Source organism: Cyprinus carpio, chromosome A14 (assembly GCF_018340385.1).
Source record: "Cyprinus carpio isolate SPL01 chromosome A14, ASM1834038v1, whole genome shotgun sequence".
Classification (NCBI taxonomy): domain Eukaryota; kingdom Metazoa; phylum Chordata; class Actinopteri; order Cypriniformes; family Cyprinidae; genus Cyprinus; species Cyprinus carpio.
Window position 1 is genome coordinate 16,265,994 of NC_056585.1, and position 11,819 is coordinate 16,277,812.

The 11,819-nt window shown below is 35.4% G+C and overlaps 1 protein-coding gene across 2 annotated transcripts in view; it reads left to right on the plus strand.

Moving 5' to 3' along the window:
* LOC109074957 (LIM domain-binding protein 2-like) overlaps nt 1–10,965 on the plus strand; it is a 61,904-nt gene extending 50,939 nt beyond the window's left edge. The window contains exons 6-9 of one of the 2 annotated variants that reach the window (XM_042770019.1): nt 376–499; nt 3,560–3,613; nt 4,299–4,432; nt 9,025–10,965. In XM_042770019.1, coding sequence (XP_042625953.1) covers nt 376–499; nt 3,560–3,613; nt 4,299–4,432; nt 9,025–9,255 — 543 coding nt within the window. In that variant the 3' untranslated portion in view covers nt 9,256–10,965. Of the gene's footprint in view, nt 1–375; nt 500–3,559; nt 3,614–4,298; nt 4,439–9,024 lie in introns of both variants that reach the window. The other variant, XM_042770018.1, reaches the window with a different exon arrangement.
* Nucleotides 10,966–11,819: the final 854 nt, after the last annotated feature.

Below are 11,819 nucleotides of genomic sequence, written 5' to 3' on the forward strand. Positions count from 1 at the left end.
ACTCATTATTGAAAAACCTGCATTACTCTCATTGCGTTTATCAGTAAATGCATATCGAGGGTGTTTCCTGTTCACGGACGCAATAAGACCACTGTCCGGAGAGATGGACAAGGAAGCTTGTAGGTTTCCTCGCATTCAGACTAGAAATAGCCCTGCTTTGTGGGCCCAGATCCAGAGATTGTTTCCCTGGACCTGTGGAAGTGAGAGGATACAGCAGTGTTGGGATACGATCCTGTCAATGGGAAATGATTTGTGTGTATGTGCATCCGTGTGAATTTCAGGCCACCCGCTGTGATTTAAGCATTTTATTGTTAAATGTTTAAAATGGTTAAACTGACAGTAAATGATGTTTTTTCTTGTGTGTGTTTCTTTTAGTTGTGTGTCATTCTGGAGCCGATGCAAGAGCTAATGTCCCGACACAAGACCTACAACCTCAGCCCGAGAGACTGTCTAAAGACCTGTCTGTTCCAGAAGTGGCAAAGAATGGTGGCCCCTCCAGGTAAGAGCAAATCACCGTCCTCTGTATTACGAGATGCTCCTAACGGCAGCAATTTGTGCTCTATCAGATCGCTATGGATGTGTGTGTTTAACGTCATGGTCTTTGGGGAAATATGCTCTAATTCAGCTCTTTGGTGGGACCTGTCAGGGAAAACAAGTGGGAATTCTGTGGTTGTACACTATTAGGTGGACTAGAACAGACATCCTGCAAATTTTACAGTGACCCCAAAATGTATTTGGTCACTTAAGTCAAACTAAAAAACAAACAAACACACACACACACACACACACACACACACACACACACACACACACACACACACATATATATATATATATATATATATATATATATATATAGGGCTGTTAATTTTTTTATCTAATTAATTACACAATGTGGCATAATTAATCTAATTAATCGCACATCAAGAAATTACCCACAAGAGACAAATTAAAGCCATTACTGCGTTACATAAAAATAGCATGAAATCATGAGATAGATATTACAAAAAGTAGCTTTCAAAAGAAATTAAAATTTTGTGCGAACTATTCTTTTTTTTATATGGATTTTTTTTTTTTTTATTAATTTGTAAATATGAAATTATTTTTTATAAAATGATACTCTAAATAAGAACTGCCCATAGGTGACAGTAATTAAATCTAATTAAGTCTTAATGAATAAGTAATTGAGTCATTCATTCATTCATTCATTCATTTGATTCTTTCAAAAGGCTGATTCATTCAAGAAGGAAGTAAATGGCTCTCTTTATGAATGGGCCATTGGTTCATCCGATTCATCATTGGTTCATCCGAATTATTGAACTGTTTTTATTGAACTGTTTTACAAAATCGATATAACATTTGTTGTTTTGTTTTTCTGGACTATATAAGTTTTTGATTTGAGATAGAAACTCATACAGCGGCATTTTTGCCCCAGTATCTTGAGTTTTAGGAACTTCTAACTGCATTCTATAAGCTTCATCATGTGGTCAGTTTTCCTGCATCATGTTCGTCACCAATCAGCTGTATCGGTGTGTTCCGTGTTGAAGCGGCGCTGCGCAGATCATCAGTGTTTGACATCAAAGTACTGTGAGAGCTATAGACAGCAGATGGTTCTGCATGCTTTCAAATCACTCTCGCGGTACTTTAATGTCATACACCAATCGATCTGCGCACTGCCGCTTCAAGTCGGACACACCTTATGAAATGTGTGTGTGTGTGTGTGTGTGTGTGTATATATATATATATATATATATATATATATATCAGTGGTGTGCAGTGGTGTTCTGAAATGAGGCAAAGTGATCAGTTTTTGTTTTAAATCAAATGTAAATTCATTAAATGTAAATTAAAACACCCCTGATACACACACACACACACACACACACACACACACACACATATATATATATATATATATATATATATATAAAATATCATCATTATTATTAAGCATAGAAAAACTATTTATTAATTTATTTCTTAAATAATAAATTAATTTATAATAAATTCAGAAAAAAAATTATGTGATTAATTTTTTTTTTTTTTTTACTCTTTTGAGAGATAAGATACGTCAAAAAAGAGCAGCGTCAGCTTAACACATTTATAAAAGATTTCTGTATAAATGTTTCCTTATATATGAAAATATTAAGGTGCAATTACACTTCTAGCATTACAATATATTCTGTTACTTTACCTGCTGGATTCATACATAACATACATTCAAGTTATTTTAGATAAACATGTTTCAACTAGTGCCAATATCTGTTGAAAACTACAGCTGCAGTACAGCAGTGATGTGTGACAAATGTAAGTGTCCATATAGTTTTGGGCCTATGTGTATCTAATGGAAACAGGACGGTTACGGGTCAGTTTGTGAATTTTTAGAATAGCTGTTCTCTTTTTTTCACATATCCTTTCTAAATTTGGTAGTGGATATCTCCAGCTTTTGATGTATCTGTATGTTCCTCAGGGGGTCAGATCAGTCAACATTAATGATTTAAACTTGTCTTTATATCACATGATGGGTTTACATATGCAATATGATTTAAGCAGTAACAACATGACATTTATGAGACTGAAACACATCCTCCATCTGCTCCCTGTGGTTTAAACCCTGTATGACCACCCTCCACTCGTCAGCACTGCCCTTCTCACAGTCCATATCAAAGTGGATCTTCTGTAATTGTTGTTTCCTTAATAGCTTCGCTTCCCTCTTTCCTCCCATTCTTTTGAAATCTGGAGAGCGTTTGTGTTCAGGAACAGGAAGGAAAGAAGGTTGCCTTTATATGCTGATAAGTGTTTTTGCCTCTAGTTTCGTGTGTATGTGTGGAAACGAGGGCATTTTAGTAGCACTGATAAACATACAAAAATAAAGTTTCTTCCCCAGAAAATCAAAACAGATGTCCTTGTACAGTCTGTTTATTATTGTATGACTTCAGGTGAAATCTTGTACAAACAATGTGGAAGCATCTCCCTGGGTGTGGTTAGTAAGAACCTCTAAAATGTATTTCATTTTACAGGCATCAGTGCATTAAAATTTACAGTAATGATTTGCAATGTGTATATTTTGATTATATGTTTTGATTGTTATACTGAAATTAGATCATTATAATAAAACATAATGGAAATATAGTCTTTACAACATTAACTAACTATTATTTTTCAGTTTGAGTTGAACATTTAGGCATACTGGGTTTCGTTCATTCATACTTATGTATTATTCCCAAAAAGCAGTTAAAAAACAATAAACACCTTTAATAATGATCACCTTTCATTAACTTTCATTAGTCATGTTTGTTTTTTGAGTAGTAGTGTATAAAGCAAAAATGAACTAATTCATGATAGAGATTTCTGCATGAAATGTTCACACACAGGGATTGAGCAGAAATATGTGTTTGTATGACTAGCGAATGAGACCCACTGATTTTGCAATGAAATTTGAAAACTGCAGTCTTGCAGTTTACATTTGCATATGTCTTCTGGTCTTAGATATGCATAACAACTTAATTTGTCTTAAGTATTATCTGGGAAATAAATCTTGCTTTGGATATGATTTCAGCTGGACATCCACAGAACTTCAAAACGGAAATTTTCCCCTCAAATCACAAAAAAGGTACTTGTCTCATCTTCTACATCATCTAATAGGGAAGCTACTGTAGATTCTGTATCTAAATTGAAACCCATGAAATACATTTTCTGTCTGTGAATCATAAATGCTCAGCATCAAAAGAGAGATATTACAGGTGGATATTTCAGGAGTCACTCTAAATAGGCATTTGTCTGATTAAAAAATGTTATATTTGCTGAAACCTAATCAAAATTGTTTAGCTTCTTCATTAAATGTTTTTTTTTAAGGATTTGTCCTCAAACAAAAGGAATTAGAAAACAGGTTAATGATAGTGTTAGTGCTATTTATTGAAAGTAAACAGCATTTAGGCATTAATGATATAAGTATGCATGCATGGCTGGCTGCAGAGACTGCAGTGTGCACTGTTGAGCATTTATGCAAATAAAAGCAGAGGTTCTCTCTTACTAGTGCATGTCTTGGGAGATGTTTGAATGCCGTTTGATTCTCTTTCAAAAAAAAAAACAAATAGAAAAAGCATGACGCATGTCTTTATCCTTCCCTGTGTAATCGCCCATATGTGTTTGTATATGTTGGAAAAGCCTTTTTTCTTCCTCTGTGTGCATGCATTGCGGCATGTTTGTGAATGTGGATGTGTTCTATTTTTGTTTTATTAATACTTTTTATCTGTATGTCTGTGTGTCTTCCTCCTTGTGTGTTTTGTGGAGAGCAGAGCCCACTCGACAGACCACGACCAAGAGAAGAAAGAGGAAGAACTCCTCCAACAGTGCGTCTAACAGTAGCCTTGGAAACAGCGCTGGCGGCAAGAAACGAAGCCCTGCCAACAACTTCAATCTGACCAGCCAGGTACCTGTAAGCATCAAATCTTCTTCTTTACATACATCCTAACCATCCAAAACATTAAAACAAATTTGCTCAGATTGCTGTGTTAAGGATATGATCATGCTCTTAAAACACATATTAAGAGGTGCTATAGTTTTGATTCACAGTGATAGACAGTTTGACAGTCGTATCCCTGTGACCTGTGCTCAAAGGGATAGTAATAAAAAAGTTTTGTAATTTTTGCTCACCCTTATGTTGTTCCAAACCCATATGACTCTCTCTCTGCCATACAACACAAAATATATTCTTTTAAGAAAATAATTTATTTGCATCAAGCAAATAATGAAAACAAATGGCTATAAATCTCCAAAATGACAAAACCCCCACAAAACCAACATACAAGTCATCCATAACACACTAAATAAATCATCTGACAGATTGACAGAATATCTGATTCATTACAAATCATTCTTTAAATCTAATCTTGCAGTGAATCAGCTGATTCATCTTACAAAACCGGATTGAATGATTTGTTTGCATTGGTCCACTGAATGGGATTAGCAGTGAATAACGACTTAAATTTCAGTCTGTTCTTCTCATAAAACTACTGAATGATTTCCCAAGACTTAAAATATAGAGCATGGATCATATGGAGCACTTTTATGTTTTTATATTGTGGTCCTTGTACATCCTTTTTGTAACTTGAAAAAGCACCAATCGTAGTTTAGTGTAACTGCATTGAAAAATGTACAAACTAAATTTCTCTTTTTGTGTTCCACAGAAGAAAGTAAGTCATACAGGTTTGTAATAACAAGTTTGTGATTAAATGACAGGCTTTTCATTTTTCTGGGTGAACTATCCCTTAAACTGTAGCTTATCTGTATTGATTCTGTGTCTCTCACAACTAATGACACATTGCAGTGCTGCTATGACACGTTATAGTAATGTTATGTCAGTTTTTTGAGCCATGATACAATTATAAAGCATATTTAATCCCAATGCCAAAGTAAATACACTCTCAGCACCTTCACGGAGAGAGACTCCTTAGCCCTCATTTTCAATTCCTATATTACCCACTTACAGTGTTTAACCCCAATTCAGAGGCATTTATCCCAGAGTGCCTCTTTATCCCCCAGGCTTCTTCTTCAGGCATTACTCTGGCGGTTGATGTGTTCTCCCAGTTCGCACACTACAGGGTCAAACACAGCGCACGAGTGCTAAAGCTGTTTTTGGGGATTGGTATAGTGAGGCGGTAAATTTGTTTGCAGATGGATGATGGGATTTGTAGTGCGTGGATTTTCCCCTGGAGTTCAGAGACAATTGGATACATGAATGCCGTAGAGGAGATTAGTGAGGAGAAACAGCCGTGTTCCCGCTCAGTCTGTCAAACTGTTTACATGCTCTTGCGGCACAGCCTAATATATATATTTCTGTTTAGCTTTAATTTATTTTTATTACATTTTTAGTACTTAAACCTAAACTTATTTTATTTCAGTAAATTGGTTAAAGCAAAATTTCTAATCCAATATTTATATTTTATTTATTTGAAATTATATGAAAATTTATTCTATTTGAAATTAGTTCATTTAAATGAAATTACTCCATTCAATTATAGCATATATTCATGTGAATGGCCATATAAATTGACAATATATGTACATAGATACTAAAATTAAATATTTTAACTTCCACAATTTTTTTTTCTTTTCTCTCTCGCTTTGAATGTTTCGTCTCTCTGTGTATGTAACACTAATTGCACAAATTTTGTCCTGCTTATATTTTAACAACCATCACAATGAGGGCACCAGACACATTCACACAAACAGAGAGAAAAGTGTTGGTGTGAGCAACTGGCTTTGTGCCAGCGCTCATTATCATATAGATCCCGTGTGTGTGTGTGTGTGTGTGTGTGTGTGTGTGTGTGTGTGTGTGTGTGTGTGTGTGTGTGTGTGTGTGTGTGTGTGTGTGTGTGTGTGTGCATTTTACTCCCCATTCGAAAGCAGTAAGCCTCATTGTAAGCAATGTTGCCTGCTTCGTGGAGAGGAACATGCTGGATACATATGTAGTGTGGCTACTTGGTTTTGTCTGTGCAGTCATCGCATGCTGCCTGATCGGCCTCCTACGTGAGCCCAATCACAATGAGCTAATCATGTGACCACCAGGTTTGTTGGGTGTGGGGTGGGGTGGGGGGTAGTGGTTTCTTGTAGTCAACAGTATTACAACAGTACCCCCTTGTGGTCATCTTTTTGGGCTGATGATGATTTCAGTAGATTTTCATGTGTAACATGTCTGGATTTGCACATGCATAGAAATGTTCTCTTGTTTTAAATAATGTCCAGCTCAAATGAGGACTTTCTGTGCTCCTCAAGCTCAGATCGAGGTGGATGCAGACCTAGTCTTGGATCAGTCATTGAGGGCGGCAGGTAGTCAGTTTGTTTTGCTGTGGGCGGCTCAGTGTGGGTTTAGCCACGGGCTACATCTAATTAGACAAGAGCACTGGACAGCCTTTCCATTTGATAGCAATTAGAGCTCTCAGTCAAACCAGCAGCTGGAAACCTGTAGGTTGCGTGAGTGTGTCTGTATGTGTGTGTGTTAATGTTTGTGATCCAGGCCCCCGGTTTAACACCCAGACTGCAGGGCGACAGTTGCCTTTCAAAAACAGATGGCAAATTCAAGGCTCGTTGGCAAGCGGCATTCGTTTTTTCTAATCAGTAACATTTTAGCTAATGACTTAATTAGCTATGCAAATTGACAAATCAGTGTGTGGATATTGTTATTTAGTCAAAAAGCCCACCTTAATGAATGAGAGTAATTAAGAAGCAGAGGGGTGGGAAGGACTGACAGTGACTCTGGGGTCTCAGCCAAAGCTCTTATAAGATGACACAAATCAGCGCTCAAATAAACAGAAATGGAACAGTAAAAGAGCTGAATCAAGAGGCAGGATAAGCAATGAGAGCAGAACCAGGAGCATAAAGGGTACGAGGACTTTCACAGTAACTAGTAAACTGAGAATGAACAGGAAAATATTTTCCTATATTTTAGACATTTTAAAAGCTACAAATCCAGTGGTAAAAATGCTCAAGAAGCTGATACTGGACAAATTGTCTCTGCATTTGACCAAAACATTCTGATGAACAGTACAAAATTTTTCCATATGTACTTTTTTCTTGCAGCAGTACTTTTGTCAGCCTTCTTGCATCTTGATCGACTGGACTGCTGTCTGATTGGATATGCACATTTCATTTACACTTGCCCACATTAATGTGTCTCAGTAAAACGAATATTAATGCAGTCTACTATAACCGAGCTAAATGCAAATTCACTTGACGCTAAAGCCTGGGCAGCAAAATTATCTGTTGAACACTTTCATAGCCTATAAAGAAATAAGTGTTTGAGTTTCCATCCATGTGTCTCATCTGTGTTTGCTCATGCATATGGATTGTGGGCTCCCAATGTATGAATGCTGATGTAGTTCTGCCCCATACTTATCAAATATGGATCTAATATTCTGTTCCCTTAAATACAGGACAATTCTGCATGGGACAAATGCCAATCGTACATAGAATGGAAGCTAGAAGAAGAGTAGACAGAGAGGGAGACAGATAAAGATAAAGAGCTCCCATGGCGTAGTGTGTCGACACACATGATCAGTGAAGCATGTGCTCCAGTTAACTGATCAGTTGTGCCTGAGGATTCAACTAGAGAGAGAGAAAGAAAAGAGCAGAAGACTGCACTAGAACAAAGCTCCAGATATGATATTGTGAGGCTATGAATAGATTAAAATGTTGTAACTAATTAATCACACAATTTATTGCAATTATCAGATCTATCACATCTTGACATAATGAATCACATCTATTCTTTTGTATTTTAATTAAAGATATATTTTATAAATAAATGTATTTATATACATTATTTTAACATATTAAAATACAATTTAAACATTCTAAATCATCACAGTTTAATCACAATTAATAACATCAGTTTTGTATATTATTTAATATATTTCTAATATATTACAACAGTTTTAGAAATGTTTATATAAATTATTTTAACACATAAAAATACTATTAAAAAAGTTCATTGTACCTAACACATTAAAATATTTTTTTAAGTTCTTACTAATCTAACAATTGTAATTAATTTCATGTACTTTTAGATACTTTTTTTAATTATATACTTTTTTATTAGATATATATTTTAATTATGTATATTTTTAATACATTTTATAAATAAATATATACACTGTTTTCAACACATTCAAATACAAATCGCTTTAATGTGTCGGAAATATTGTATTTAAATATATTTACAAATATTTTAATATGAATACAAATGAATTTCCCAACCATAATTGAAACATTTTTACTGGTACTTGCTAAGGTCAAGGTTAGCGATTTCAAACACCAAACCGGTCCTTCACCATCCACCACAGGTAGTGTTGACTAATGTATTTCTAGGTCTGGTCGGTCTACAATTATTCCTTCAACTAGTTTTCTTACAGACTTACTTGTTTTCTCTTTATCTGTACCCAAAGTTTCTTCATATATATGAAACCTGCCTTATATTGTTGTTCTTTTCTTAGGTTTTTGACTGTATAGCTGTATATATTGCAGGATGTGATGGTGGTAGGTGAACCCACTCTCATGGGAGGGGAGTTTGGCGATGAGGACGAGCGTCTGATCACACGACTAGAAAACACACAATATGACGCCAACAATGGCCTGGACGATGACGATGACTTCACGAGCTCGCCGGCGCTTGGCAACAACGGTCCCTGGAACAGCAAGCCACCCACAGGACAAGACAGCAAGCCAGAGAGTACGGCCTCACAGCCCTCTCAGTAGGAGACAACATGCGCAATGTCCCGTTAAACCACCAGGGTGGCGCACTTTCTCTCTGACCTCACTTTTTACCCTCGATGATGTAAATCCCATGTGATGGTGTCATTGATGTCATCCATTTTCAACAGAAACGGATGGTTCCACTTCTTAATTTGGGTAACATTTAAGAACTTCACAGACTAAACTTTGGCAGCAATATTTGCTCACTGGATTTTTTCGAAATCATCTAGCTAGGCTACAAAGCAGCCCAAGAAATGTGACTCTTGGAGACTTTATCAAGGCTGAATAAGCAATCTGAATTAACAGAGACCTGAATTTGGGACAACTTTAGCCCAATTATCCATGTAAAAAATTTACCAGTCTTGCAGTTCATCACACATCTCTATAGAGACTCCAGTCGGCAACCACACTCGACATCAACCAACTGCTGAAGAGACGGTCATGTTGGCTGCCTTCTCAATGGAGACTGGAACTGCAGAGGCATCCACTGAGACCAGTCCCTGAACATTTGCATTTTTACTGGAAATTCGTTTGGCTATTGTCTTTTTCCCTCTGCTTTCAATTAAAAGTCAACTGCCTTGCATTCCTGCAACACAAAAGACTGCATCAACAAAGACAGCTTGCATTGAAAGAAAAAAACATCACCAGTTGCCATTTGCAGATTGTACTTAAATCAAAAAATTCCTATTTGATTTCAGAGTTGATGTGTTTTTTTTATTCATTTATGATTATTCTGTGTTCTGCTTGTACTGTACAATCGAGATTAGGAGTTTCTTTATTGACAGGCAGGCACATGTGAGAAGCATATTTGTCCATCTTTCGCTTATTTCTCTGACTTATTTTCATAATGGAAAATGATATGTTTCTGCATGACTTTTTATAATTGGTTACATGTTTATTTCCAGACTTTTGAGGTCATGTTGGACTTTGGTTATCATTTTGGAAGCACAGTAACCAGGGTTGTGACAATAAAAATGCATTCTGCTTCATATGATGTCACTCAAGTCATCAGACCTTGATGTAAACGGCAGCTGTTTTGATGTTTACTTCTTGTCTGGCCTTTTTTTTTTTTTTATCTGAATAATGGATTTCATACTCAGGAAGTAACACCATACTGAGAAATAAGTACATTACCTTACTGTAAATTCAGCCACAAATTTACTGTTCGTTAGATTTGTATGAGTTTAAATAACATCCATTATGTCTAGCTTATACTTTAAACAGGAAAATAGCCTTTTTATTTAAGTCATCATTCAAAAAAATGGAATGCCCTTCTATCAAATTATGTGTTCAGTTTTATACAGCTTTAGGTAATTTCTGCAGCTAGATACACAGTTTGTTTTCATTTTTCATATACTGTACATTTAAAGTCCCTTAAAGAGTTGCAGTTTACTTTGAAGATTACAGTGATGATGATGATGATGATGATGATGATGATAAACAGCCAAATATTTTTTTTAATTAATCAGTTTCTTTGATCCTGTATTTTGTCATTGCAAAACATATTCCTGAATATTATCACAAAGACTTAAGATATTTCCGAAACCAACAAAATTACAAGACACAATATCAGCCACCCACTGTTTAAACCTTGTATTATTGAAACTCTGCACAGTTTGTAAAATATTTAGCAGAGCTGTTTTTTTGTGTCATATCCAAAGTCTTGTATGTATGCTTTGCCATTTTGTGTGCCAATAAATTGTGCTAACAAAACCTTTTGCCGCAATATTTCTGCCCCCTCTTGCTCAAGCTTTATTACCCCAACATTTCCATCATGTTTTCTATATTGCTCTGACCTGATTTAAGGAAGAGAGGTGCAGATCTCTCACCGATCTATCAACAATGGCCATTACAATGCAGAGTTTTGACAGCATCCAGGTAAATTAACCGCACTTTATCTTGGTCCTCTTAAAACGTAAAGGTTTCAATGGCGCCACCCTGTGTTCGATATCAAAAATGCAAGATGAGTTTCTTGCCTGTGTTTTGTATATTTATAGATGCGCTATATATATATATATATATATATATATATATATATATATATATATATATATATATATATATATATATATATAATTTAATAATAGTATGCCTTTTTAAATATTTCAATTAAAAATATACATTAATTTTGTAAAAAGAAAGCTATTTATGGTTCAAAATTTATACATTATTACTCTGTGCTGTTATATCGCGATAGTGTAGTGTTTTTTTTATTGCAAATTCAAAGATGACATTAATGAAAAACAACTATGCATACATTACACAAAATGTATCATCAATACATCCAACGTCATCTGAACAAATGGATGAGAATAGATAGAAAAAAAGCAGAAACAGAACAAGTAAAGAAAAGAAGATTATAAAGAAAAAAAAAGAAAATAAATAAAAACATCAAAACAAGTATTAATCACGGTACATGAAAGATAGTGTAGTGCAGTGGTTCCCAACCTTTTTCAACTCGCGGCCCACACAACCAAACACATGTTTGCGCGGCCCACTGCAAAAAAATTAACTGCCCCCGCTATTGTTGGGTTAATAACTTAGTACTCAAAAGCTAGATTGTTAAC